Source organism: Astatotilapia calliptera, chromosome 7 (genome assembly GCF_964374335.1).
Source record: "Astatotilapia calliptera chromosome 7, fAstCal68.1, whole genome shotgun sequence".
NCBI classification, from domain to species: Eukaryota; Metazoa; Chordata; class Actinopteri; order Cichliformes; family Cichlidae; genus Astatotilapia; species Astatotilapia calliptera.
This window is the reverse complement of record NC_137428.1, coordinates 69,809,145-69,836,189: the sequence shown is the minus strand read 5'-3', so window position 1 is coordinate 69,836,189 and position 27,045 is coordinate 69,809,145. Positions and strand designations below refer to the sequence as shown.

At 41.2% G+C, this 27,045-nt stretch overlaps 1 protein-coding gene across 2 annotated transcripts in view; it reads left to right on the top strand.

The window, feature by feature from the left end:
- Positions 1-27,045, top strand: part of siah1 (siah E3 ubiquitin protein ligase 1) — a 40,757-nt gene that overhangs the window by 1,169 nt on the left and 12,543 nt on the right. The window contains exons 2-3 of one of the 2 annotated variants that reach the window (XM_026176824.2): positions 19,577-19,633; positions 19,735-19,747. Coding sequence is in view for 1 of the 2 variants with exons in the window: in XM_026176823.2 (XP_026032608.1) it covers positions 19,624-19,633 (10 nt within the window). In the remaining variant the exon portion in view is untranslated. The remainder of the gene's footprint in view (positions 1-19,576; positions 19,634-19,734; positions 19,748-27,045) is intronic. The other variant, XM_026176823.2, reaches the window with a different exon arrangement.

The following is a 27,045-nucleotide window of genomic DNA, read 5'->3' as shown; positions in this document are numbered from 1 at the left end:
CCTAGACAAAGGGATGCACTAGTTGTAAAACTCTGGGATTGTATTACCAAAAAACCCCCCCAATGTGACTGTTTAATTCTTTCAGCTTTTGACAAATTAAATACTCTCTAAACAGGCCTCCAACCTCCGAAGTGCTGGACTTGTGTGTCATGCTTGAAACAGTATTTGAGATTTTACAGTAAGATTACACGGCAGATGTCGGTCTGGTCAGGTGTAGTGTCTCATTATCTTGAGATGCAAATTATTGGAAGTACATGATCTGCCCTACAGTTGGAAAAATATGGTCTTTTCAGCATGTTATAAACATGAGAGATACAGGGTATTGATTGGGAGGTGGGAGTCTGTTACACTGTAATTGGGAATTGCAATACAGGTTTTAATAATTGCAACTTGTATTTAAATATCTTCTGTCAGGATGTGGTTGATTTCAGTTCACTATAATTAATCTCCCCTCTCCTTGAAAACCAGTTATTGGGCTGCACTTAGATGCTAGATACAAGTTCTGCATTGTACCTTAAAAACACTTCTTTACACACTGAAATTTTTCTCATTTTGCTGCAGACCACAAAATCAGAGAACCTTTTTCTTTCAGAGACCTTACACACCCATATGTATGCACTGCGCTGTTTTAACTGGTTGATAAAGTTTGTCCAGCTATAACATGTCTTTAGTCCATCTAACTGCATTTGGCAGGGAAAAGAAACACAGCATGTACACGTGTATGTATGATCCTTCTTGGTTTCTGCTGACTGCCACAGTTAAGTGTTGGTTGTCTGTAATGCAGCAGTAGAGATGAACTTGTTTTGACCCAAGGGTTTTCCATAGCTTTCAGAGAGGCTTAGTCACTTGGTATTGTAGCCCCCAGGGTGGTTTTCATATGTGGATGAAAGCTGACAGATGCCAGGATCAAAGGATTTATGTCATTGATAGGAAAGACTCATCCTTGTGAAATCCCAAAGCTCATTAAAATGCAAGAAAATAAAAGCTTGCTTTTTCATCTTTCATTTTACAGACTGTATTTAAGAGGTTCCATCTGGAATGGGTTTGTTTATTCTGACCAATGTAAAATGTTGTTAAATATTTTTTATCAAATCTCTAATGCAGTATTTGCTCTCAGTGGAATAGCACTTGGAGTTAAAGGCAGGAAATGTCTGAACCATTTGACCACTATGCAGCAACCAGCCATTGTTAAAACGGTGACAGAAGTGGATGTCCGGCCAATCCCTCCCGCCTCGCATGCACACACGCTTGTTGAGGAAAAGGACTACAAACTCTATGGGATTATTTTTTTTTGATGACCAAAGAAACAACCTGCAGCCTATTGTCTTAGCTTACCCAGCGAGGGTTCTGCTTGTTGGCTCAGAAATTTCTCAAATGCTGGTGCTTTGTTTTATTGTACTCATCTTAGACACGGCAGTGCCAGGTTTCCACCACAATACGTTGGGTAATCAAACATGAAGATGATTGTCGTTGTGTGCAACCCTCAGCTTCAGCTCAACATAAGAAATGATTACCTTTTTAATTCTGCCAGTTGTCTTTTGTATTTGACTTCTGAACTGAGGATAACGTAACCACGTATGTGTGCTCACGGGCAATGTTGAACGGGCACATACTGCTTGTTCTGATGGTTAAACCTGTCTTCACTGCGAATTCTAGTTTCCCACAGACTTTCCTCGGGTAACACTCCCAGGTATGTTTGCCAGCACGTTCCTGCACTCAGTATACTTGAAAGGTCAATTGCTGCTGACTGCCTTACCTCAGTACTTTTACTTGCAGTGTTTCCCAAATAACATAAGTGTGTGCAGACCTCATTTTGCTTTCATGCTGTTGTCAGCTGTATTATGTTATGATGCTTCCTGTGCTTGGGAAGACTGACCCTGGTTCCCCATGGTGTCGTCTTTTTGGGAAACACTGTGCTTGAACCTCAAACGGTGGTGTGCATTTGATGTGCCTCTTCTCTTTCCAGCAGTAGACCCTTTTTGCTGTTAGTTCTTGGCCAGTTGGTTTAATTAGCATCACATTCCACCCTTTTTCTTGAAAGCTTAGCTGACTCGTCTTGTATTTGAAATTCAAAATTCATTTGGTCCATCAGAGCTGCCTGTCTACTTCTGTTGCTGCTCCTGCTGTCACCTGACTACCTGTGTGCTTGTGCATGCATGCATAGTGTCATATGACTTAGGGCTGGCGATATTGCCTAAAATTCGTTTGTTCTATTTTGAAACTTAAAGCGTTTAAGACTACTAAATTGTCAATTCCACTTAGAAACAAAATATTAATTCTAAAAATAAAAATCTTAGTTTGTTTTACAGAAGAACAGACAAAACTGACTAACTTTTGTCAATATCAAATAAACTGAGAACTAAAAGGAAATTCTCAATCTCTCCTTGTTGTATAGCTGAGCTTTTCAAACAGTTTTAACAGTTACTTTAGTCTGACAAAAGCCAAATGACGAATTAGCGCTTCCAGTCAGAGACTGAGGCTACGTCCACGCGTACACGGGTATTTTTGAAATTGGAGATTTTCAGTTTTCGTTTTAAAAAATAATCCCGTCCACACATAAAGGCAGAAATGAAGGAAAACGCTGCTATGAACATGCCAAAGCAGCAGGGGGCGCTAGATTCCTAACCGTGCCGAAATGTTGGCCAATCAGAAGTCTAGAAGCCTCGGTGGGAAAAAGTAAACAAAGCTGGGGCATAGAAGCAGAACAGTCGTATGTGTGGAGGGACAGTAACTGTGTGTATATGTAAGCATTTAAACACTGCAGAGAGTAGAATTAACAGTAACAGTATTGTAGAAATTCATTTCACCGAAACAATAACGTGGCGCACAGTAGGGCTGAACGATATATCGCATTTGCGATAATATCGCGACATGATCAAGTGCAATTTTCTAACCGCAAAGGCTGCGATTATACTCTGGACATGTCCAAATTCATGGGCTGCATCCTCCTGAGGCCGCATTTGTAGACCGATTACGTCACAGCGACGCGCCGAAGGCTGTCCAAATTACTACCATATCCCAGAATTCATAGCGCGGCCCAGCCAAACTCCAGTTTCCAACAATGGCGGCCGCTACTAAGTTTTAAAATTACTCATACTAATCTTTCTGGGTCACAAAATAAACTTTTAACATATTTTCAGGCGAGAAAGTAGTTGTGTAAACATCAAATATCTGCTCGGTTTATCAAGATATCCCATATTTGCAAAAGTGCTTCGACGTTTTCAGAGGCGTCTGCTACCCACCAGCTCGACAGCTAGCCGGGAGCTCGAGGGTTACTGATGCGGTCGAGAACGGCACAACTCCCGGCACATCATTTTCAGATCACCGCGGAGTTTCGCTGCTCGGGTTAAACGTAATATATAAGTCACTTAGACAACCTAAAAATGTTATTGTTGGGCTTTTTTCAGTGTTTTGTTTGTTCGTGAGTAAATCGGTTTGGCTGAGATTAAAGTTATTAGATTAGATAAAATAAAACTTTATTAATCCCCCGGGTGGGTTCCTCCTTGGTTTTCACACAGCTGACTAAACGTCAAACAGAAAACTTATTAAACAGAAGTATGAGACAGTCGAGAATTTACACCAGTGTCTGGTTATATTTTAGATAGCAAGAAGCAGACGGCCGAGTTTATTAAACTCCACCGAGACAGCGGTGACGCTAATCAGAACTAGACCGTCCAATTTCACGCCTTTTAAATTTTAAAGGCGTGTTTGTGTGTGTGTTTATACAATTGCTATTATGTTTGCACTTTATGTGTAATGTTACTGACTGCAGAGATCAGTAAGATGTGTGTATTTTTTATTTATTAGTTTGATTTATTTAATATTATTTTTTAATTGAATGACTGTCTAGTAGTTCACAGATGTCGAAAAACTGAGTGTGGTAAAGCCACTGATTTTTTTTATGTATATTTCTGCAATCTGCACATTGTACTGACTTTCATTTTAATGTTTACACCAGGGTTCCTTGTCAGCACTTTATGCTCAGATGTTTGTAAGCTAAAAATAAACTATTGTGTATGTTCAAATATACTGTTGTGATTGAAGAAGTTAAATAAAAATGTCAGTCATCAATTCATGCATCACCTCATGTCATCATAACAGAGGTCTGTCTTCCAGGAAAGAACAGTTTAAAATTAATGTAATATAGTATTGGCCATACTATATGATGTATTGCTTGTCTTTGTTTAATAATACAGAAGACAAAGACCTTAAAAAATAATCGCATATCGCATCGCAATCGCAATATTGGGGCAAAAAATCGCAATTAGATTATTTTCCATAATCGTTCAGCCCTAGCGCACAGTGTGACGCATGCACCAGTTTATTGTATTTCCAGACTTGCTTTCGGCACAATTTACAGTGCACGCTACTCTGTTTTTTGACTTGAAATAGCCGAAATACCTTCACACTACGGAACTTCTATGGCTCTTCCGTTTGACAATCTCTCCGGCGTTGGAACCATCATCTGTTTTCTCTTCGGTCACGCTCGGTTGATTTTTCTAGTCGGCACACTCATTTCCTCCATTACGCGCTGGCTGCTTCCCAAACAAACACACGTGCGGCTTGGCACTTGTGCTGTACGTAACAAGTCACGCGACGTGACGCTGCGGCTGTGATTGGTTCGGCTCTGCGCTACTTAATTTGGATTGGCTGACCTTTTTTTGTTTTTTTTGTTTTTTTGAGGACAAGAGCGGCGAGGTCTATCGCGATAGCTTAATTTCTCTATCGAGTAAAAGTTATATCGCGATACATATCGTTATCGTTCTATCGCCCAGCTCTACTCAAAGGTAATTAATTAGTAGTGGAAATAATTTCTGGTTCACATTACAGAAATGTAGCAGTGACAATAATATTGTATGTTGTAATCGCACTGGTCAATTAGTGATACAAAACAACTGTTTTATCCTGTGAATAAAAGTATGTTTTTGTCAATGTACCATGGTAATAACAGAAGCGAAACACAATATTGTGTCGGGACAATTCACTATTTATGCACAATAAACACAGGAGCGACAATTTCTGTTCAGCGCCAGACTTGCTTGTAACCTATATCACCAATTATGTTATGAAAAATGACATATTAACTACTACAAAACACTGACCTTTGTGGAAATGCTTTGGAGCAGACTAACCTGTGAGCTGGAGTGTTCTAGGACGTTATATTTGGTCTTTGAATAGCTGCAATCCAGGCCATCCGTCGCCTCTTTGTTACTTCGGAAACATGGCTCGAACAATTTCTCTTCAACGACGTAATCCGATAACAACCGATCTCTTTACTCCTCGGCTTCCCGTGGCTGTCATGCGACCGGCTATTGCAGTTAATAATACAACAGCTTCTTGCCATTTTTTTTGTGTTTTCTTTTTATCGCTGTGTAACTGATTTCAATTGAAAGCCTGCGTGCGCTAGTACCTCTTGCCACGAGTTCCCAGAATCCTTTGCGGTTTTACCCCTGAATGACGTCACATTTTCAATCTCTATATACTGCAACAACATGGGAATAGAACAGCTGCGAGAGAATTCAACATTAATGAATCAATGTTACGGAAGTGGAGGAAGTGCAGTTTTTGGCTTTCCCCATATTTCAAAAGTGCTTCATCTCTTTGCTATGACTGTCGCCCGCCAGAATTTGCAGATGATAATGGTTTTAGCCGCTGCGATGCTTTCGACCAAAACAGGCAGGCGGAGCTTGATGACATCATCAACATGTGCTATTGCGATAGAGCGATATAGTCAAAATCTCTATCGTTGGCCAAATTTATATCGTTTATATTAGAGATGGACCGATCCGATATTACGTATCGGTATCGGTCCGATACTGACCTAAATTACTGGATCGGATATCGGAGAAAAATAAAAAATGTAATCCGATCCATTAAATATCACGAAAGCACCTCACAAAACTTGCAACACGCCGTAACTCACCTCAGAACGTTAGCAGTCGGAGCAGTATGCATCACGTGATGGAGCAGCTGTGGCATGCCGGACCTGTCGGTGGTCTGGATAGCATGTGGAGCTTCGCTAGCAACCTGGCATTTCATCTCCGACAAAGTTATCCCCGAGAGAAGTAAAGCAAGTGTGTAAGTCCATCTCTGAATGTTTGTAAAGCATTCCCACGTTAAGCTTAACAAGCGATATATGGAGCGACTGCCTCTCGCTCTCCGGCTGCTACTTCAATCGTGAAACTGCTTAAATGATCAGCTGATCGGCTTTTCTGTCGCGAGTCCGTGTCTCTTGTTTGTTTTTGGCCCACTTTGCACCAGAAAGAGGAAACCAGCGGCTGAACAACAGCAGCACATTTAAGCTTGATCAGCTGTTGTTAGAATGTATTTAATATTACTTTCTACTCGAGGATCTTTTTCTACGTAGCTGACGCTGGTAACTGTGCAGGGGCGGATCTAGCAAAGTTTAGCCAGGGGGGCCGATAGGGCATGAACAGGGAAAAGGGGGCACAAAGACATACTTTTCTTTCTTATTCTCATTTAAAATGTCGAGCTTTTAATAAATAATTATCTGACACCCAAAGTTTTAATTTGATGTAAAATGAATAGAAGTCAATTACTGTATATAGTGACTATTAAGTCTAATATATACCCTAGTAAGCTATAGTACTTTTTACTTTGGGAAGGTACCATCTGTGCAGTCTGCAATTTTGTTGAAGAAAGATGTTGAATCTATTTAATATTTCTTGAAAAATAATTGATTTCTGTTCATTTTTTTTCACACTGCATCAAATTAAGGTTGATTACGTCGATTAAGCATCATGAGGTGGCGCGTGAGGGGTGGTTCCCTATTTTTTATTTATTTCTTTTTGTTGTTGCTGGGAGTTGGAACCCTATTAGTTAGGTTGCTTAATATTTACGCTAAGTACTCTTTAAAATACCAGAATAGGGAGGATGGTGTAGGTCTAAGTTTATTAGATTGATCAGTATTGCTGAACTATGAAATATTTTTTTTTGTATACAGGTATAACAGAATAGCTTTAGTGTAGTTGTTGTTTTAAACTTGAGTATGAACTTGCAGACTTGCAAAATGCAGCAAGATATTTTAAAAAACAGTTTTGTTGATTAAAAAACACTATATCGGATTCATATCGGTATCGGCAGATATCCAAATTTATGATATCGGTATCGGACATAAAAAAGTGGTATCGTGCCATCTCTAGTTTATATCGCCCACCTCTAATATGACACGAGACGAGAAATGTATTTTTAAGAAATATTATCTTTGACAGTCTTACAGCAAGGGTGAACTTGAGATGTATACCAAGTTGTCCTTTTGTTGACTAATTACATGTGAAATTTGACAATAACAGATTTATTTTTATTTTTTTTAAATATAAATGTTGATGTGTGTGAAGACAAGTCTGTGACTGAACTTTTTAGGAGATCTTTGCATCTTCTACTGTGCTGGCACAACTTTAGCAGCTGGCGTTGAAAAAATTATAAGCATGACAGCTGTTTTTGTCCAACCTAATACTGGCGGTGTGTGAATGTGAGAAAGAGAGCAGTGAGTCATCGGCTCACTAACAGTGAGGTAATTCTAGATCTGCTACTAATGCCAAAGGGAGTCCCTGCTTGTTTTATCTCTGTGTGTATTTCTATATTAGGTGCTAACACACAAGATAGGGTCTGTGTCTGTCTGTGTGGTTGGTTTTGCCTCCACCTTGATATCCCTGTTCTGTGTGGCTTCTCCATGGTAACAAGCTGCTAGGCTGCATTGTTCCCAAGTTGTTTTTCCTGCTATGGGAAAGAGCCAACTGTTGACTGGGTCTGGATTTTGAAATCAGTCCATTCCATTTCTGTAGCACTATGAAATCAAACTGTAGTTGGTGGATGATGATGATGTTATTATTATTATTATTATTATTATTATTATTATTATTATTATTATTAATGGTTACAGTTTTATGCATATATGCAACCTGTTGCCTTGATTGAATGAGAATTGAGCCTGCTTTAAAGTTCTAGCATAGGAGCTGTAGGATCATGCATGGTACCTCAGTAAATGCATAGATACACCTGCATGTTTATTTGTGGTGCTTCTACTTCAGGTTGTGGTTGGTTTTTTTTTTTGTTTTTTTTTTAAACATTGTGTCCTTTTAATATGTATATTAAGACTGGCCCTGTCTTTGAAGTAGGTGGCACTTAATTTGCAGATGAAGATCGAAATAACATGCCAAAGGTCGTCTCTTTAGTGAGCATTCACAGACTGAAGTGGAAGTGCCTTGCTGTGTAGTTTGTTTTTGAAGTGAAAGTGTGGTTGCAACATGATATTCTTTCTCCTTCAAAATGCCAAACGCACATTTGGTCCGGATGTGCACTTTGAACAACGATTGACCCTTTGTATTGAAGTATAATGCATCGTAATGAAGAGGGTCTTCTTAATGTTACTGTGTAATTACCGTATTTCCCGGACTACAAAGCGCACCTGAATATTAGCCGCACAAGCTAAAATCAGGGGAAAATCCTGTTTTGTACATACATTAGCCGCACCTGACTAAAAGCCGCAGGTGTTTCAATGTTGACTTATCATATGTAAGAGAATATGCACAAAGGGAATTGTCAGGAAAGAGATGGCTGTTTGGAGACATCACTTTTATTAATATTGTGAAAAACAAGTTACGGGTACATATTTGCATAACTTTTTAGGTATATGTACAAGTAGCGGTAATTACAAGTACGAAACATGTACTGTGCTTCATAAATGAGTAACAAATGTAGTACATAACAATAACCTACAACACACCAGAAAAATAGATTCAGACTACCTTTTAGGCTCAGGTGCAGTGACACGGCTTTCACAAGAAGAAAAGTCAAGTCATTTACCACCATCTTCCTGCGCACTAAAACCACCAAAGTTCTCTTCTCCAGTGTCGGATACGAACAGGCTCAGGATGGCTACGTCATCCACTCTCAGCTTCTCTCCTTCGTTGTCACTTACAAAACCAAAGAAATCCTCGTTGTCAGTGTTAGAGTCAAACACCCTCAGAAGGGCCGTGGCGGTGTCCTCCTCTCCATCATGCAGCAGTCCAGCCCTTCGAAATCCGTTGGTGATCATGGATGTTTTCACACTTTTCCACGCTGTCAGATTCCACCGGTGGAGTTGAGCATAACTTGCTTTTCGCAAGTTTATCGCCGCTCGTCATCCCCGACTCCCGCTGAACGCGTAGCGTTAATTTGAAGTTTGTTTTTCGCGCTACTTGTACGGCACTATGTTGCCTGGCGGATGAAAACGTGACCAACATACCACTCTTGAACCCAGATACTGTGTGTCTGATCACATGCCCTTCCGCCAGGCAACGTAGTGCCGTACAACAGCGGAACAAACAAAACAAATCGTCTTACGATATGACAAAAATCATGGACAATCCATAGAAAAGTCGCACCTGACTAAAAGCCGCAGGGTTCAAAGCTTGTGCAAAAAGTAGCGGCTTATAGCCCGACAATTACGGTAATTTCAATTTGTATTTGGTGGCATTTTTCTGTTTTCTTTTGGTCTGCCAATGTTTTACCTCTGAGAATTTTACATTCAGTAGAGACAATACAATGTTTGTAAACAGAAGTGGAAAGGGTCTTGCAAATCTTTAAATATGTTTTTTATGAAATCAGAGCCGAGGAATGAACAGTGACAGCCTGCTGTTAGTTCACCTATGCAAGAGAGCATCTTAGAACAATTGCACACACAATCAACTAAGTTATGTGAACATTGTTTAAAGGCTAAAAGGAACCATTAGCCAACTGCCTGCTTTGCTCTGTGCGTGTTCATCAGTGCAATCATTTTTGTCTGAATTTTTTTTGGACACAAACTCCAGTTTTAGACTGTTTTGTAGGTAGAATGGATGCTGGTGCAGTTTGCTACTCAGATGTGTAAAGGTTTTAAAACTGGGACTGAATGTCCACAAACGGTCCCCCCAGGTTCTTTCAGTGTCATGATCTCACAGATTTTTTCACTTGTCATAGATGAAAGTAGTGTATGCAGAAATGGGTTTTTAAAGTTAAAAGTTGAAGTAGTAGCCATGTTAACCCTGTACACACAATCACACTCCCCAAGCATACCTAGACCCAAGCAGGTCTAGGTACCCTTGCCCCTGGAGGGGGAAACTGCACCCAGACCCAGGTAGTGTTACCCTTTCCCCTGGGGTGGAGAGAAGCAGACCGCCCCGACTCGGTGGCAGCAGCAAGGAGGCCCCACATTCCAGACCCCAATCGGACGGCCAACTCTTCCTCCCAGACCCCCGCTCCAGCAGGCAACAGAGAACGGGGGTGTGTGAAGACTCCAAACCTCCCTCCGCCCGCTCATATGTAGTGTTGATGCATGTGTGTTCTAAGGTGCATTTAAAACCCAAGAGGGCATGGCGCTACCTCACAATACATTGCTATCTACTAGACAGACATCCTTTTGATAGTTTGCGATGTCGAAAAATGTGTATTAGTGATTAATATTGTTCCCCAAGACCCAGATGGAAGTAAGACTAATATTAATGCAACTTGTAGGACATATTCAAATATCTTGTAAACAATTTCAGAGACCTAAAATTCAAATAAGTGCATTTTTAAAGGACTTACAGGCATTTTCCTTTCTATTCACCACCCCTCTCTATGATGATCAGTGTAGTGTACCTATTGTTGAGTATGTCACTGAACTGATCACACTTGAGTGTTAATTTTCTCGTCTGCCCCCCCCCCCCCCCCCCCCAAAAAAATCACCCTTTTTCTTGACTATACTGACTAAACCACGAGCGAGACATGGGGCATGCTACCGTACTGCCTCTGCTGTAATCTTTTCTCAGTGGTTACGCCACATCTGTTCGCATTATTGCCAGACAATATAAACCGAATACAGTCAGAAACTTGGCAGCAGTAGAAGAAATACAGGCGCAAAGAGAGACCGCTGTAACACGCATGCACAATGTGGGCTGTAAAACAGAGCTAGTGACAGTAGCCAATGCCCAAATTGTGTTATTAAAAGGGGCAAGGGCAATATATACAACAATGAGCCATCTGGACCAGGCAGCAGTTCATCACTGGCGACCCAAACATGTAATCCCCTACATCCACAGGGGCTACAGAGGAGAGGATGGAAAGAGAAACTATTTACACCTTAAACATCCTTCAGTAGTGCAGATTTTTGCATTTTGTCATGCCAATAGCATATCAATGAACTGAAACAAGATCAGTGAGTTGGAGATGTGAAAGGCATGCCTTGGTGAGGGGTTGTAAGACAGGATAGAGTAAAGCACAAGCCCACATTTCCATATGAAATGACGCTGTCCTTTCCTTTTACAGTCCGATTTGTTTTACTACCATGCAAGTAACTTAAAAATCAAGTGAATTGGCACGACCTGTCAAAGATGTGCCCTTAAATTCTATCTGCCATTGTCACACAGAGTATAGAAGAAAGGGCTTAGTGTCCACATACAGGCTGGGAAAGGGACGGCATGAGGTAGGTGTGACTGTGAAACCAGAAGCATGTGGTTCAGACTTGTCACAAATTGTTACAGTGAGCGTACCCTGGATAATCCTCTTTTGTGAAACTTAAGTGACCATACACATGCAAAATGGACTTTTGAGAGGCTGAGCACAGAGATTGATCAGGAAAGTCTTTACTGAGGGCACGTGCAAGGGCTGTTTTCTCAGACTTGTACTGGACGTTTCTTTTCAATTGCAGTTATTGCTCCGTTGGTGGACATATAAAAAGAACGCAGGTTTAAGGAAGTTGTGCATCTGCTTCACTTTTCAGACACAGAAGCATCATCCATCACATATACTGTCTTCTTGTAAGCAGAGTTCGTTTTATAAAAAGGTATTAAAGTTTGAATCTCTTCATAACCCGAATATCATTTGTGATTTATTTTGCAGTTCAAAAATAGACGTGCACCTTTGGCAGTACTTGCAGGCACAGCACACACTATACAGCAGTCGTTCTACGTCATTGCTGGCATTATTGTCGGCCACGATGGTGGCCAGAAGCAGAGTCCGTGAGTCATCGTGTTTGGGGGCAGTTACATCTGTGTTTAGATCTGTCCATATGGGATCAGATCACCAAGACGCACTCGAGTGCTGCATGTGAACCGGGTCTGTGTTTCCCTGTGCACTAAGCTAGCTATCACTTTCTCTCCTGCTGACAGATTGCAGCTCACAGTAATATTTAGGTTTTTTTTTTTTTTTTTTTTTTTTTTTAAAGGGAATGTGGTCCTGTTTGTAGGAGGAGAAAATTGACTAACAGACCTGGATTTAAAAAAAGTTTCTTGTTTGACTTGTTTAAGCTACAGAGACCATCATTTTGTTTGAATCTGCTGATTTAGTGTTTGAGTGCTTAATGCTATGCACAGACCTGCTGCACTGTGGCAAGCAATGTGAGGGTGAAAGTCGATAGAACAGAATGAAGAGAAAAGGCAGTGAGAAAGTGAGGTATGGTGTCAGTGAGGGCAGCTGGTGGTACAGCCTGCAGCCAGATGAGGCTGAAATCTGAGACTTGCTTAACCACAGAGGCAGTGGAACGGAGGGGGCAGAGAGAAAGAAACACAAGTGGGAGAGCGAGAGAAGGAATGTCCACCTAAGAAGGGGAGCGAAATACGCGAGCTTGAGGCAGGAAAAAATGCAAGAAAGTATACAGACGTGTACATACACTGTCTGTATACTTTCTGTATGTATATTTTCAGGTGCAAATAAAATTTGTCAAGTGTCAGCTGTTTGAGGAGAGAGGGTTATGTGTTTGGGTAGGGAGTGTCAGGGGAGAGCGGGGAGGGTGTGAGCGAGGCTGCTGTTTGGACTGACATTGGATGCCGGCTTAGCTTTGCTCTGTCTTTCTCACAAACGCACCCAGCAGCAGCGACACCAACCACACTCTTGGACGGAGAGAACTTCGCTCAGTGAGGGAGTGACTTTATTTGGGACACTTTCCTTCTCTCGCAAGTCTTATCATCTTAAGAAACCAAAAAAGCAGAGCTTTTTCCTATCAAACTTTTATATATATTTTTTTCTACCTTCCAACTCAAGTACACTGGACAGGATTTGTTTTTCTATCAAAATCACCCCTGTTTGACTGTGGGAAATGTTCCTCCCCCCCAGCAAACCTACAATTTCACAAGGTGGTTGTTGGATGCATTTGTACCTGTTAGATGCTGCAGTGGTGTAGTGCCAAACAGTTCCTGAAAATTTGGCACCAGGAGAAACAAAGGTGGAACTTTCTAAAGGATAATTATCCAGTGTTGAAGAAACTCTACTGTGAGTTGGCTAAACTGCCTTGCTTTGCTGTCTGTTCCTGTATTGACCGATTAGGGAGAAACAAGGGAGTGGCTGACTGACCACACACCAACAGACTGCTTACAGACTTGATTTTCAAGGTTTTAATTTTAACAGAAAACAAATCTGATGGTTTGTGTCGAAGCATTGCAGTGAAAACATCGGTGACCTACTTTTTTTGTTTCGTTTTTCCCTCTCTCTTTCCAGCCTTGGCCACTCTGTTGTGCCATCTCCTCTGAGAACTCATTTTACCAGCTATTAAGGATCAGTTTGCCTCTCTGGACACAGTTCTTTCATTTCAGCTTACCCCAACCCTCATGAACTTGTTCTTCTCAAATGGGTGAGCAGGAGGATGAAACATGATCCTGTGTTTTGTCGTGTGTTTGGGGCAGCAGTAACACTGTGTGGTTTCCATGGAAAAGGCCAGAGAAATATGGCGCAAAGGGAGCGTATAAATGCTTTACCTCTATGTCTGTGGTACAAGTGAAATCGAAGCCAGCTAGTGTATCGCTGCAAGCTCCACCCTGGAACTCCTTGCTCAGACTCTTCTCATGTGTAGCCACAAGGAGTGTGCACAGGACTAAAGGTATTACACTTTAAAACAGTAAAGCACACAAAAAGCCCCCTCTCCTCCCCTCATCATCAGCTCAATGCATTTGTCCGTGTATCTGCAGGGTAAGATGTTGTACAGTAGTGTAAATTCTAGTTGTAGCTTTGTTAGCATCAAGCTGACAAATTGATTGGCCTTTCTGTTGCTCGAGCGTAGCTGGTGAAAGTGTTCTGTATGTTGTGACAAAATGTGCTGAATAGTTTCTTTGTGGGTGAATACAGAGGAGCCTTTCAGCAGGCACCGCATGCGTGCATTGTGAATTACACTGTTATAGTGTGTATGAAAACTTGGAGTGGGCCACTTAAGAACAAAGAACGGCATGTTTGTTGAAGCCTAGCTTGTTTTTGGCCCCCCCCTCTACTCATGGTGTCTTTTTCCCACTTGTATCTCTTTGCATTCTTGTATTCCCCCGAGTGCTTATTTTCCGTATACTTCAACTTTTCCTGGCTTCAGTGTGCAGCATATCTTAGCTTCTCTTAGTGCCCCCCCCCCTTTTTTTTTTTTTGTGTGTCCTTCTGTTTTCACATGTACCTGAGGTGCTATGTAGTTTTGTTTTTGTTTGTTTTTTTTCCAAGGTATGTGTTTGTTTTGTCTAAAGCAAATGGCTTTAAAAGGCTGCAGATTAACCTAAAGGAAATGTTGTTTTCATGATGCCCACATGGTGATTTCCGTTATATCAGATCCTGTCAATCTGGTATCCATTGAGAAAGTCAGAAATGAATTAGGCACTCTAATCTAAAATGGTTGATGAGACTTGGTTCCTTGTTAAGTGTTTTATAAGTAGAAATACAAATCTATCTAAATTGATTGTTCTTTCTTAGCATGGTGAAAGCTTTCGAAGTGTGCTCATCCATTAAACTAACAGTGGCTAGATTTACTAACAACCATGAGTTTGTTCCCTGTTGTACACAATGAGATGAGCCCAGGCATATCTGAGAGCAAGAGTCACCATTTAGTACTGAAGATGAGAGCTACTTCAACAACCTCCAATAAGGACACAGTACTTTGCAACATGTACAAGAAAACTGTCCAGATTAACCTCCTAGGACCTGCGTCCACATATGTGGACATCACATTTTGGGTTATTTAGACCAAAGTACTCAATTTTGCACTACAAGGACCTGATATCCACTTACGAGGACATTATACTCCCACTGTTCTATCGAAATTTGAAACAAATATCCTCATACAGTGGGGCAAGAAAGTATTTAGTCAGCCACCGATTGTGCAAGTTCCCCCACTTAAAATGATGACAGAGGTCAGTAATTTGCACCAGAGGTACACTTCAACTGTGAGAGACAGAATGTGGAAAAAAAAATCCATGAATCCACATGGTAGGATTTGTAAAGAATTTATTCGTAAATCAGGGTGGAAAATAAGTATTTGGTCAATAACAAAAATACAACTCAATACTTTGTAACATAACCTTTGTTGGCAATAACAGAGGTCAAACGTTTACTATAGGTCTTTACCAGGTTTGCACACACAGTAGCTGGTATTTTGGCCCATTCCTCCATGCAGATCTTCTCGAGAGCAGTGATGTTTTGGGGCTGTCGCCGAGCAACACGGACTTTCAACTCCCGCCACAGATTTTCTATGGGGTTGAGGTCTGGAGACTGGCTAGGCCACTCCAGGACTTTCAAATGCTTCTTACGGAGCCACTCCTTTGTTGCCCGGGCGGTGTGTTTTGGATCATTGTCATGTTGGAAGACCCAGCCTCGTTTCATCTTCAAAGTTCTCACTGATGGAAGGAGGTTTTGGCTCAAAATCTCACGATACATGGCCCCATTCATTCTGTCCTTAACACGGATCAGTCGTCCTGTCCCCTTGGCAGAAAAACAGCCCCATAGCATGATGTTTCCACCCCCATGCTTCACAGTAGGTATGGTGTTCTTGGGATGCAACTCAGTGTTCTTCTTCCTCCAAACACGACGAGTTGAGTTTATACCAAAAAGTTCTACTTTGGTTTCATCTGACCACATGACATTCTCCCAATCCTCTGCTGTATCATCCATGTGCTCTCTGGCAAACTTCAGACGGGCCTGGACATGCACTGGCTTCAGCAGCGGAACACGTCTGGCACTGCGGGATTTGATTCCTGTCGTTGTAGTGTGTTACTGATGGTGACCTTTGTTACTTTGGTCCCAGCTCTCTGCAGGTCATTCACCAGGTCCCCCCGTGTGGTTCTGGGATCTTTGCTCACCGTTCTCATGATCATTTTGACCCCACGGGATGAGATCTTGCGTGGAGCCCCAGATGGAGGGAGATTATCAGTGGTCTTGTATGTCTTCCATTTTTTGATGATTGCTCCCACAGTTGATTTTTTCACACCAAGCTGCTTGCCTATTGTAGATTCACTCTTCCCAGTCTGGTGCAGGTCTACAATACTTTTCCTGGTGTCCTTCGAAAGCTCTTTGGTCTTGGCCATGGCGGAGTTTGGAGTCTGACTGTTTGAGGCTGTGGACAGGTGTCTTTTATACAGATGATGAGTTCAAACAGGTGCCATTCATACAGGTAACGAGTGGGGGACAGAAAAGCTTCTTACAGAAGACGTTACAGGTCTGTGAGAGCCAGAGATTTTCCTTGTTTGAGGTGACCAAATACTTATTTTCCACCCTGATTTACGAATAAATTCTTTACAAATCCTACTATGTGGATTCATGGATTTTTATTTTTTTTTTTCACATTCTGTCTCTCACAGTTGAAGTGTACCTCTGGTGCAAATTACTGACCTCTGTCTTCATTTTAAGTGGGGGAACTTGCACAATCGGTGGCTGACTAAATACTTTTTTGCCCCACTGTATGTGGCTCTCATTTTTCTTAGAAACAAAAATCAGGTAATTCTTTGTTTTTACATTCATCGGGTCCCAATATGCCCAAATATCATAGAGAAATTTAAAATGCATGCCGTGGAAGAGTTCGGGTCTTAGGAGGTTAAAGGTGTAAACGACAAGTGTTTCTCCACCTTTAGCCAGCACAAATACACTGAAGGTGCAGCCAGACTTTAAAGGACGAGAAGCTAGCAGCTGGTGACTTGGGACCGAAATGTAAACACACGACTCACCCAGCGTGGCAGGAGTACTCACTAGCTGCGCTTCATATGACAAGAATAACAAACAGTGGATGCAAATTACTGATGTGGTTAAGCAGCTGGTTTGAATAGCTTGACCCAACATCTGAGGTACAAACTTTATTTTAGTTTAAAATAACTTCCAGAGCATTCTCAACAGTCACAGAAGTTATTGTTAAACAAATATGTTTTACCTGAAGTATCTAGAAACAATTTCACCTAGGTTACTTTTGTGCTGCGTCACTAGATATAATACTGCTTCTCCTGGCATCTTGTTTCAAAAGATTGCCTCTTCAGTATCCGATCTTTGAGTGATGATTTATCAACCCTGCTTCCGGGTCCAAACTACACTGCATTTATTAAGGTGGAGTGGGGAAAAAAGTTAGCTTCACTGCTAATGTGTTTATATCATGCTAATATACTGTAGCTGTGTAGCTACCCACCACGTAGCACATTATTATATACCAGCTAGCCCAACTTCAGTAACCCTACAACCGTCACTGCTGTTTAGTTTTCTGTCTTCATTTATGTTGGAAGTGACAGCAGAGCTGTACGTCTTAATTTTTCAGAAACCCCTTAGTCAGAACATGCTATATCATGTTTAGGTGGAAACTAGCAAGCCAACTTCCTGCTTGCTTCTAACTCTGTTAACCTTCATAAACTCTGTTTTCATGGATGCCTGGATGTTAAACCTATTTGTTACACCTGGTAAAGCGGCCACATTGATCATTTTATTAAAGGTGAAAGGATTTAGACAGTTTGTAACTCTCAGTGATGCCGTAGTGTTCATTTGACTCATTTAAAAAGGATTGAAAATGATCTTTTATTTAGTTGCAATTATAAATGGTGCTGCCTGCAAGCTGAAAGTATCAATAAAATGTTGTGACCAGCTTTTTGTCTGGATTATTCTATATTGAAGTAAAATGGGCATGATATTTCTGGCCATATCGACATGATAATTTGAGGCGATATCACCCACCCCGAATTACAATGACAAATGTGCACTATATTAAGGGCAGAATGAAATTTTCTCTGGCAGATGGCAGCTGTGTTTTGAAATGTACATATGTGCACAGTTTAGCCCGCATGCAGTCACCTCTGTAGAGGATCACATTATTATGACCCAGACACAATGGCTACATGTCAGAGTTGTAACACAGGCACTGACTGAACAATACTGGGGACATTGTGGAGTAGGGCAAGACTAGGGCTGGGCGATATATCGAGTTTTTTTTTAAAAATATCGATATATTTTCATACGAGATATAAGATGTGACAATATCGTTTATATCGATATAGTCTATGTTACGTTATAATTATACTTGTGGAGCCGCAGGTTTGCCTCTCTTTCGTCCACTTTTGTCTCTACGCAACGTTACTCGGCCTCGCCTCTCCTTCACTGAACACAACTCCGCCTCCCCCATAGCTTCACCTGCAGGCAATGACAAGATGAAAGCGGAAAATCTCCGTTAGCGAGTTACCGTGCGTGGGGCTGGACAGCGTCAACGTGTTAGCGAGCTAACCGCGCTAACGAGCTAACCGCGCTAACGACATGCAGCCCGGAGGGGCTGCACGGCCTAAAATCCTTTCATTTTCTCAAAAATCGACAGTGCGCCTTATGTATGAATTCTGGTTGTGCTTACTGACCGCGAACCGATTTTATGTGGTACACAGCGCTCAGCAATCTGTCAAAAAATGTTTTAATATGACTTTGCTAAGCTACGGAGCTGCACCACTTGATGGATTGCCAGAGGATTACGGCTACCGAGGAGGAGCCTCGCGGAGTGATACGTACTGTGTGTGTATAAGGACCACAAATGGCACCTGTTCAGAGACGTGGTGCAGCTGTGAAATCTGTCTCTTTGTTATTATGCTCAGCGTCTATTAGTTTACATTTTGACTGCATAATTGTGAGCTTTTTGTTATGCACAAAAACAACATTGTTTTCTTTTATTTATGGACCATGATTATTTAATAAATGCTGATAATTTATTTTTGAGTAATTTCTTCATGTACATCTACGCTGTATGTAAATAAAAGTGCCCGTGTGACATCTGGGACACAGTGTGACTAAGAACTCTCTTTTTGTTCTTAACTTATGGCTTTAAAAAAAAAATCGAGATATATATATCTTATATCGCCATCCAGCTAAAAAAATATCGAGATATGAATTTTGGGTCATATCGCCCAGCCCTAGGCAAGACGGCACAGTGTGAATCAATTTTTTTTTTTTTTTTTTTTTTTTTTCAATGTATAAAGTCTCGTGCTAATGTATGGTGCATTAGCAGCACAGTGAGTGGCTTAAATGCCTTGAAAGGCTGGTTGTAGTTCATGGAAGTGCACTAAATCTGCTGTGCCCCTCCTGATCTCCTATAGCCAGCTGGCACCATTTTAAAAACTAGACTGTCATGATGGAAATCCAGCTTATCAGACTGACTTGAGCATGTTATTTAACATTGTTAGAAATTACAAAGCCAGGCTTCATGTTTAGCTGGTGATAAATGTGTGTAATTTGGTGTACTTTACTTGATGGTTATTATTCCTGTTATATGGTAGGAACATTGTTACGGTGGGATCGGTCTGAACCAGTATCCCTCTAGCTTTGCTTTTCTAACTTGTGTTTGTTTACTTTGCTCCCTTTTCTTTTCCAGAGGTCCCCACATTTCAAGAGGAGACGAAAGCCTTATTTGGAAATCTTATGGACGAAGGTGTGTATTTTAGTTTTCCCCCTGTTCATCTACAGTTATAGTGCTTATACCAGTGTTTCCAGCAGGCTTTTTAACCGTATCTGTCCTCATTCCTTTTGTAGTCCTAGCTACGGGGTGAGTTGTTTCCTGTTTTGGGAATTTGGTGCTCTTAATTTACTTCACTTGGACAGCACCTAACACACTGTCTAATGTAACACATGGAGGGGTATGCAAGATGACTTTTATTTCACCTTTTTGTCAAACGTGCATACACTACTGTGTGATCGCCTATTTTCTAAACAGAATAGCTTTTCCCTTTTTGTGCTTCTCCTGAACACAGCAGGCTGTGTGCACAGTCATTGTTTGTCTGTTCTTTCTGTCATCCTCCTGTCCACCCTCTCGACACAGTGCAGTATCTCTCTCTGTCTGGTTAGCTGACTCACTGTTCCTGTCTCTTCAGTCTCTTTGCGCACATGATTTTTACCTTCTTCGCACACCTTTTGCTGCACCCTTCTCGGAAATGTATAATTTTGCTATAAAGGAGAAGAGTCGTCCTGAATTACTCAACAGTGTGTTTCGATATTTATTTATTTTTATTTATTTATTTATTTATTTCCGTGGTTGGAGGGGTGATAAAGTAAATTCAGGCTGCAGAAGTCATTTCTAAGCCACCTGCTAACAACAAAAGTTTGCTGCTTGTCTTTTCTTTTCCTTTTTCTTGGGAGCAGCACCCCCTTGGCCTCTCATGTGTCAGCTAAACAAGTGATGCTATGTTTATCCCTCCACACTCCATTTAGCTCTGCAGCTTGTTATAGCCTTATATGCCGCAAACTACTTATTGTTTCATCATATGTATTGTTCAAGCCAGGAAACTACAAAGGAGAATAATTCGGTATCCTTTAGTCTGGTTTGTTGGTGGCATTTTGTGCTAAAATTCCAGCTGTTGTTAATAGTAATCTCTATAATATTACCACTATCAACACAAAATAGCCCAATATCTGCACTTGTAGTGTGTGTGTGTGTGTGTGTGTGTGTGTGTGTGTGTGTGTGTGTGTGTGTGGCAGCGCTGCTTCTCAGCTGCTAGACTACAAAACCCTTCTCCCCCTTTCATGGCCCCTTGGTTGAGGTCCAGTGATGATCTATTTCAGTAAAGTATGTTGAGCCATACATTAGTTCTGTTCAGTAATGCAGCCAGTTTTCTTCAATAAGATGGTGCTGCAGTGTACTCTTGTGTGACAGAAGCACAGAAGCCACGCCTTAAGCGCACAGACGTCCTTTCACAGAAACACAGCTGGTAGCTGACCTCCACATTTACCAAAGTAGTAAGTTCACGGTTGTCCTTTTTTCCCTTTCCCCACTCTCACATGAGCGCATGAGGTGCATGGCACAGTTGTTGGATTGAACAGAACAGATTCTACATTGTCATGATCATGTTAAGACTACATTCATATGGCTCTGTTTTATTTCGGTGTGTTTTTGTGGACACCAATTATTGACAAGTAAACAAGTTTTATAAAGGTCTCAATAGATCTACAACAAATGACTCTGCAGTTATGAAGAAACTATTGTCTTCAAGCATAAGCGCTAAGCTGGTGATGCTAACACATGCTGGATATTTCAGTCTTGCCTTTGCAGAAAGTCCTGAGCTAATTTGGTCTCGCTGTTCCTGGTGCTGTTGCTAGCATGTTAGCTAGCAAAGACGTTCTATTAATAGCTGCTAAGGCAGTATCTCCATCGCAGCAGATGTGTTTAGAGGCAGGCAGGCAGGCAGGCACAGGGAGCACTAGCTAATAGAGCGTCTGATTAGATCCAGTTTTTATGTATTTATTTTTTATTTATTTATTTTTTTAACCTCAGCACATGGCATGAGTGTGTGCATGTGAGCATGCAGACAAGATTTACCCTAGCAGGTAAGGCAGTGCTGCCTACTGGTAGCACTGCCAGCTACTAAGCTAGACATAAGAGGGATGCTTACACAAGTAATGATGGCGTAGATAAAAGCATCACATTCAACACTCGTGGCTACAGGTTTACGCTATTATCTGGCAAATGACTCCACTGTCAGCAGGAAATGAAGTAATTATTATTGCTAAAACATGGGTTTTTAGTGCTGTTTGCGTGTTTTTCAGAAAAATTGTGTAAAAAGCTGAAATTTGTGACACTTTCTGGAGAGCTGGAGCTTGTGCAAAGAGAGCGTATTCAAACTTATGTGGCTCTAAAATAGCACAGTACAGCGGCGGCCTTAGTGGAGGATGGTCTCAAAGTGACAGTCTTATTTATTTGGTTTTTCTAAAGGTCTTCAAAAATTGCTGGTTATTGCTAGTTCTTTGAATCACCATCAAAGGGAAAGAGGAAGTGCTTCCCTTCTGTAAAAACAAGGACCCAAATGTTTTATCAAACATCATAATTTACTTGCTAAATGGAGGTAAGTTGCCTGGGAAGACCTCAGAAGACTACCTATGAGGGCCTCTGACTCAGCTACAGCAGCAGCTGAGTATGTTTTCTTCTACTCTTTTTGAAATTGTTAAATTTGTGCTAAGTTTGATCATGACTGCTCAATTCACCTAAGCTTTGGCAGCAGTTTTCTGGTGGTGTTAATTTCCCAGCTGTTTCGTCTGTCTACATATCACTGTGGTGTCTCATTGGCCGATTCTCGTCTTGTCTTCACCTCCCACACATACAGTCCCTTCTCCATATTATTCCTGTGTGCCGGCCCTCCCTGTGCTGCCTCTGTCTGTAGGTAGGTAGGTAGGTAGGTAGGTAGGGCTATAAAAAGGAGCGGAGTAGATGATGTAGTCCACCCAAATTACTGTACTGACCTGAAAAATGTGACCTGAGAAATATTCTTCTTCATCCTTTTTTTTTTTTTTTTTTTTTTTTCTTTTCATCTTCCCCCCCCCCCCTGCACACTCTTGTTCTTCTTGCATCCTCATTGCGGTGTCACCCCATCAGTCTATCGTCACGCCACCTTCTTTTTTTTTTTTTTTTTTTTTTTAAAACCACCTCCTTCCTTACTCAAATGGTTATGTCTGATTCATTCAGATGGAAGCGTGTTTCCACCAATGGGGAAAAATATCCCTGACACTAGCTCACTCAAAATCGTGTAGTGGACAGCATCAGTCAGCTTTCAGTGTATAGTAAACACGAACAAAGTGCTATTCATGTTGGCGAGTAACGCAAGGATTTCATCATTTCTTAAACCACATTGGTAAATGGTAAATGGACTAGTTCTTATATAGCGCTTTTCCACTCTTCTGATCACTCAAAGCGCTTTACACAACTTGTGCATTCACCCATTCACACAAGCACAACTGACATTCACACACATTCATACTCCGATGGATGCATCGGAGAGCAATTTCGGGTTAGTATCTTGCCCAAGGATATTTGGCATGCAGACTAGGGGAAGCCGGGAATCGAACCACCAACCTTCCGATCAGTAGATGACCTGCTCTACCACCTGAGCTACAGCCTCCCATGACATTGAAAGTACTCAGCACTTTGCATATTCATGCCTGCCAGCTGTAGCACTGGCAGCTGATGCCATCCACCTCCTGCTTCCGAGTAACAAAGCAATGACGTTTTGAGAAGCATAACTCAAAGTTTAGGATTATGGATGCAATCTTTTTTTTTTTCTTTTTTCTTTTTTCCTTTTCCAGTTGCGTAAATTAGCCTCCGTGCATTCTCCTCTTCCTCAACACAATTGTTTTCCTGCCAGTCACATTTGGCTGCCACCTCTCTCCTTTGCCTCACAGGCCATCTCATCCTTATCCACAAACCTGTTACCAAGGCAACTACACAGCACGATTGGAAACATCAGTGCCACACTCCACTTTACTGTCTGGTTGTTATTTAATTAAAGTGACAGAAAATCTGCGTAGCTGACTCGTTGCAGTGATGACAGTGTTTTACACCACAGTGACAGAATACTGAAGAATACTCTTCCTGCACTGTAGGCTTTTTTAAAGCATGGTAGAAACCATAAGATTTGGTTTTCACAGAAAGATGAATTTATTACCCCTTAAGATTCCATCCACTCTAAATATAATCAAAAAGCTTGCATTAGTCATACAAATAAGGAAGTGTGGTAGAATGACGAGTCTCCTGAGATTGCTCCAAGTGGGTTATCGTGATTTCAGTGAGGAAATGAAGCTCTCTGGTATTGGCACGGTTTGTGTGCTACAGACTGTTTAACTATGAAGTGTTTGTAATTCTGGAGATTAAACATTAAGTGTATGGCGAGTGTAATAAGCGCTGGATTGGGCCTAGCTGTGAGAGAGAGGATTAGCCCAGCATGTAGCCGCACATCATCATGCAAGCTGCAACGGGAGGAAAGAAGCAGAGTTTCCTCTTGATTTTTATTATTATTATTTTTTATTTATTTATTTATTTTTGGTGTCGCTAACCGGACAAGATTTCCTATTCTGGGGTCCGTTCTTCGTACCTCGCTAAGTAAGTTAGCTGGATTTGATTGTTGACGATTTCGCGTGATCTTGGATCGTTCTGTTCTCCGAAGCTCATCTGGGACTTGCTGTCATAGCAACAGATCCGTAAGCGTAAACCTGCTTGGGAGCAGGCTCACTTTATGTAAACAGGATTAGATCGCGGCCACTCAGATATTTTACCACTGTTTTTCCATAAATAAATATTATCAATGTAACTAAAGCTAATGCAGTATTTGATTCTGTTATTGATTTCATACAGATACATACAGGTCATTTCCTAAAAAAAGGGAAATGTACTATTAATCATTCTATTCCATGTATTTGATTATTTCAGATGTAATTCATATTTCAGAGTAGTAATAGTAAATTACTTCGTGTAATCAAGATGAGAGACCACGGCTATAAAAGTGAAGGTGGATTTGGGAAGCCTGTCGCAGCCATGTCCTGTCCGTATACGCGAGCCACCCATTGCGGAAGGTGCAAGATTGATAAGGAGAGTGTTCAGAATCCAGCGTATATTGCGGGATAGACAGGATCCTTTAGCTCAGCGCGACAGTGTGCTCAGAGAGAGATCGATTTTCCCGTGAGGGTATTATTTACTTAACCAACTTGTTGACGAGGGGGTGCAGGACCACCACCTGTCTTTTTTTGCTCTGCCCTTTTCTTGGTTGCTGTTATAAACAAACAGATTATTTCAGGGTCTCTTTCCAAGAGACTAAAAGCAATATGAGTGATAAATATTACCATTCTGTAGAATATTCTTATATTTCACTTTTACTTGTTCCCATGTTCTAGTGGGTCCTGTTGTGGCTCTAATGTGAAAGAGGATATAATGTAATATGATATAATGTATGATAACATAATAGATTTACCCTACCGCCTACTGGTGTTGGCCAGAGGGGCCGATGGCGCGATATGGCAGCCTCGCTTCTGTCAGTCTGCCCCAGGGCAGCTGTGGCTACAACCGTAGCTGCCTCCACCAGTGTGTGAATGTGAGAGTGACTGGATAGTGGCATTGTAAAGCGCTTTGGGTGCCTTGAAAAGCGCTATAGAAATCCAATCTATTATTATTATTATTATTATTATTATTATTATTATTATTATTATTATTAAATTACTTACGAGTTTAATTTGTCAGCAACTTTCTGCCAGCCCTCTCTCCTTGCTTTTGCAGCCTTTGCAGTGTTCCCATGCGTTTTAATTAAACTCTGAGGGATTTCAGGAGTTTCAATCAAGAGTTCTTGCTCTGCTGCCGAAAAATACTGAGCGCGCTCCTTCGACATTTTCGCCGACCAATCAAAGGGTTGCAGATCAATGTTTCTACTATTGATGCGTAGCCCCTGTTAAGCCACCCAGTGATCTCACATTACTTCATCCAGCTATACTAATCGTCAACAACAGGTGTGTTCGGAGAACCGGAATAGCGAGCTCAAAGTTGGCGCGATGATTTGATCTTGGATGTGTCATTTGATCTTGGATGTAGTAAGCGAGGTACGAAGAACGGACCCCTGTTCACAGATGTTTGTTTATAAACACTGATAAATGAAGTGGCCATATAAAACAACTACATCACCATCGGGCTATAGCCAGAGGTTTGCATTCCAGCATCCTTTTGATTTCCACACAGCTTGTTTACTTTTGTGCAACCAGACCGTACAAACATGATTCAGGTCAGTAGAAAACTAGGGCTGTGCGATATGACCAAAATCTCATATCCCGATATGAGAATTCTATCGTCCCGATAATGATATAAATCAAACGTAACATTTTCTGTAAATTCTGTGAATCTCGGGCAGCTCGTCTTGCGGGAAGTGTTTCCAGCTGCGCGTCATGTAGCTGGAGTCGAGCGTTTTAACCGATACATGAAACGATACATTTTTAGACATAAGTTGTAAAGGGCGCCGTTTTCTTTGAGTATTTATTACACGGCGTGCTGCGGGGAAAAGCCTGTTCTAACGTTTGAGTCTAAGGTCTATTTTTTAGCACCTGGCGGCTCTTTTTTGCTTTTCATCCGTAAATAATCTGCTCTTTCACGTGATTCAGTTTATTTTGAAAAGTCTCAACAGGATCTTGAGCTTTATTGTGAAAGGTTTATGTGGAACATAAACAAGCGGACAAGTGATGCTGTTACTGTTGTTGTTGCTAAGCACAACGCATAAAAACAGGCGCTTGTCCGTCTGTAGTGTGGTTATATAAAATATAAGAGAACTTTAATAAGTTAATATAGCCACTACAGTGACCACCAAAACGATGAAAAATATTGCTGTAAACAGTTTATTTTGCGACACCAGGAAACAAACGACAGCGTAAAATGAAACGACAGACGTTTTTATATCGTCATCTGATATATATTGTTATATCGAACAGCCCTAAGTAGAACCGTCTAACGCTGGACTGGACACAAACGGGAATCAATCTATTGCCAAAAGATGATTGATATTCATACGCGCTGTACATATAAATATTATTCATTTATTATATAAATTGTATAGTAATGCATTTCAATTCTCAAACTATACACATTAGATCAATCCTCTTATGAACATGCATATCATAAAGTATTGATTAACATTAAAGGTCTGCCTGGTGTAGAGGACTGAGTGATGGCTAGAAGGCACACAGCATATTTAGTATGTTGTCTAAGACCCCACAGCTGCTGATACAGACCTAACGGAGACGCTCGGTCTGAGTGATGACTTTACTTCTACATGCACTACATGAACTTTCAGCGCAGTTTTTGTCTTTAATCCGTATGAATGAAGAGTTAGGCAAAGCTACAAAAACAATGACTCAGTTGGTGCAGAGAAGCAGCTTGGGGAATGCATTTCATTTCTCCTGTGTAGTTTATGGGCTGTTCTGCCATTCTGTTGTGTGACAGCAGGAAATGAAATTGCATACATGAGAAAAGATTTGTGAATTTGGCTGTAGTTGTGAAGCAAATTGATATAAATTGCTAACAGAGACAGCTGAACTGCACTAAAGCACATG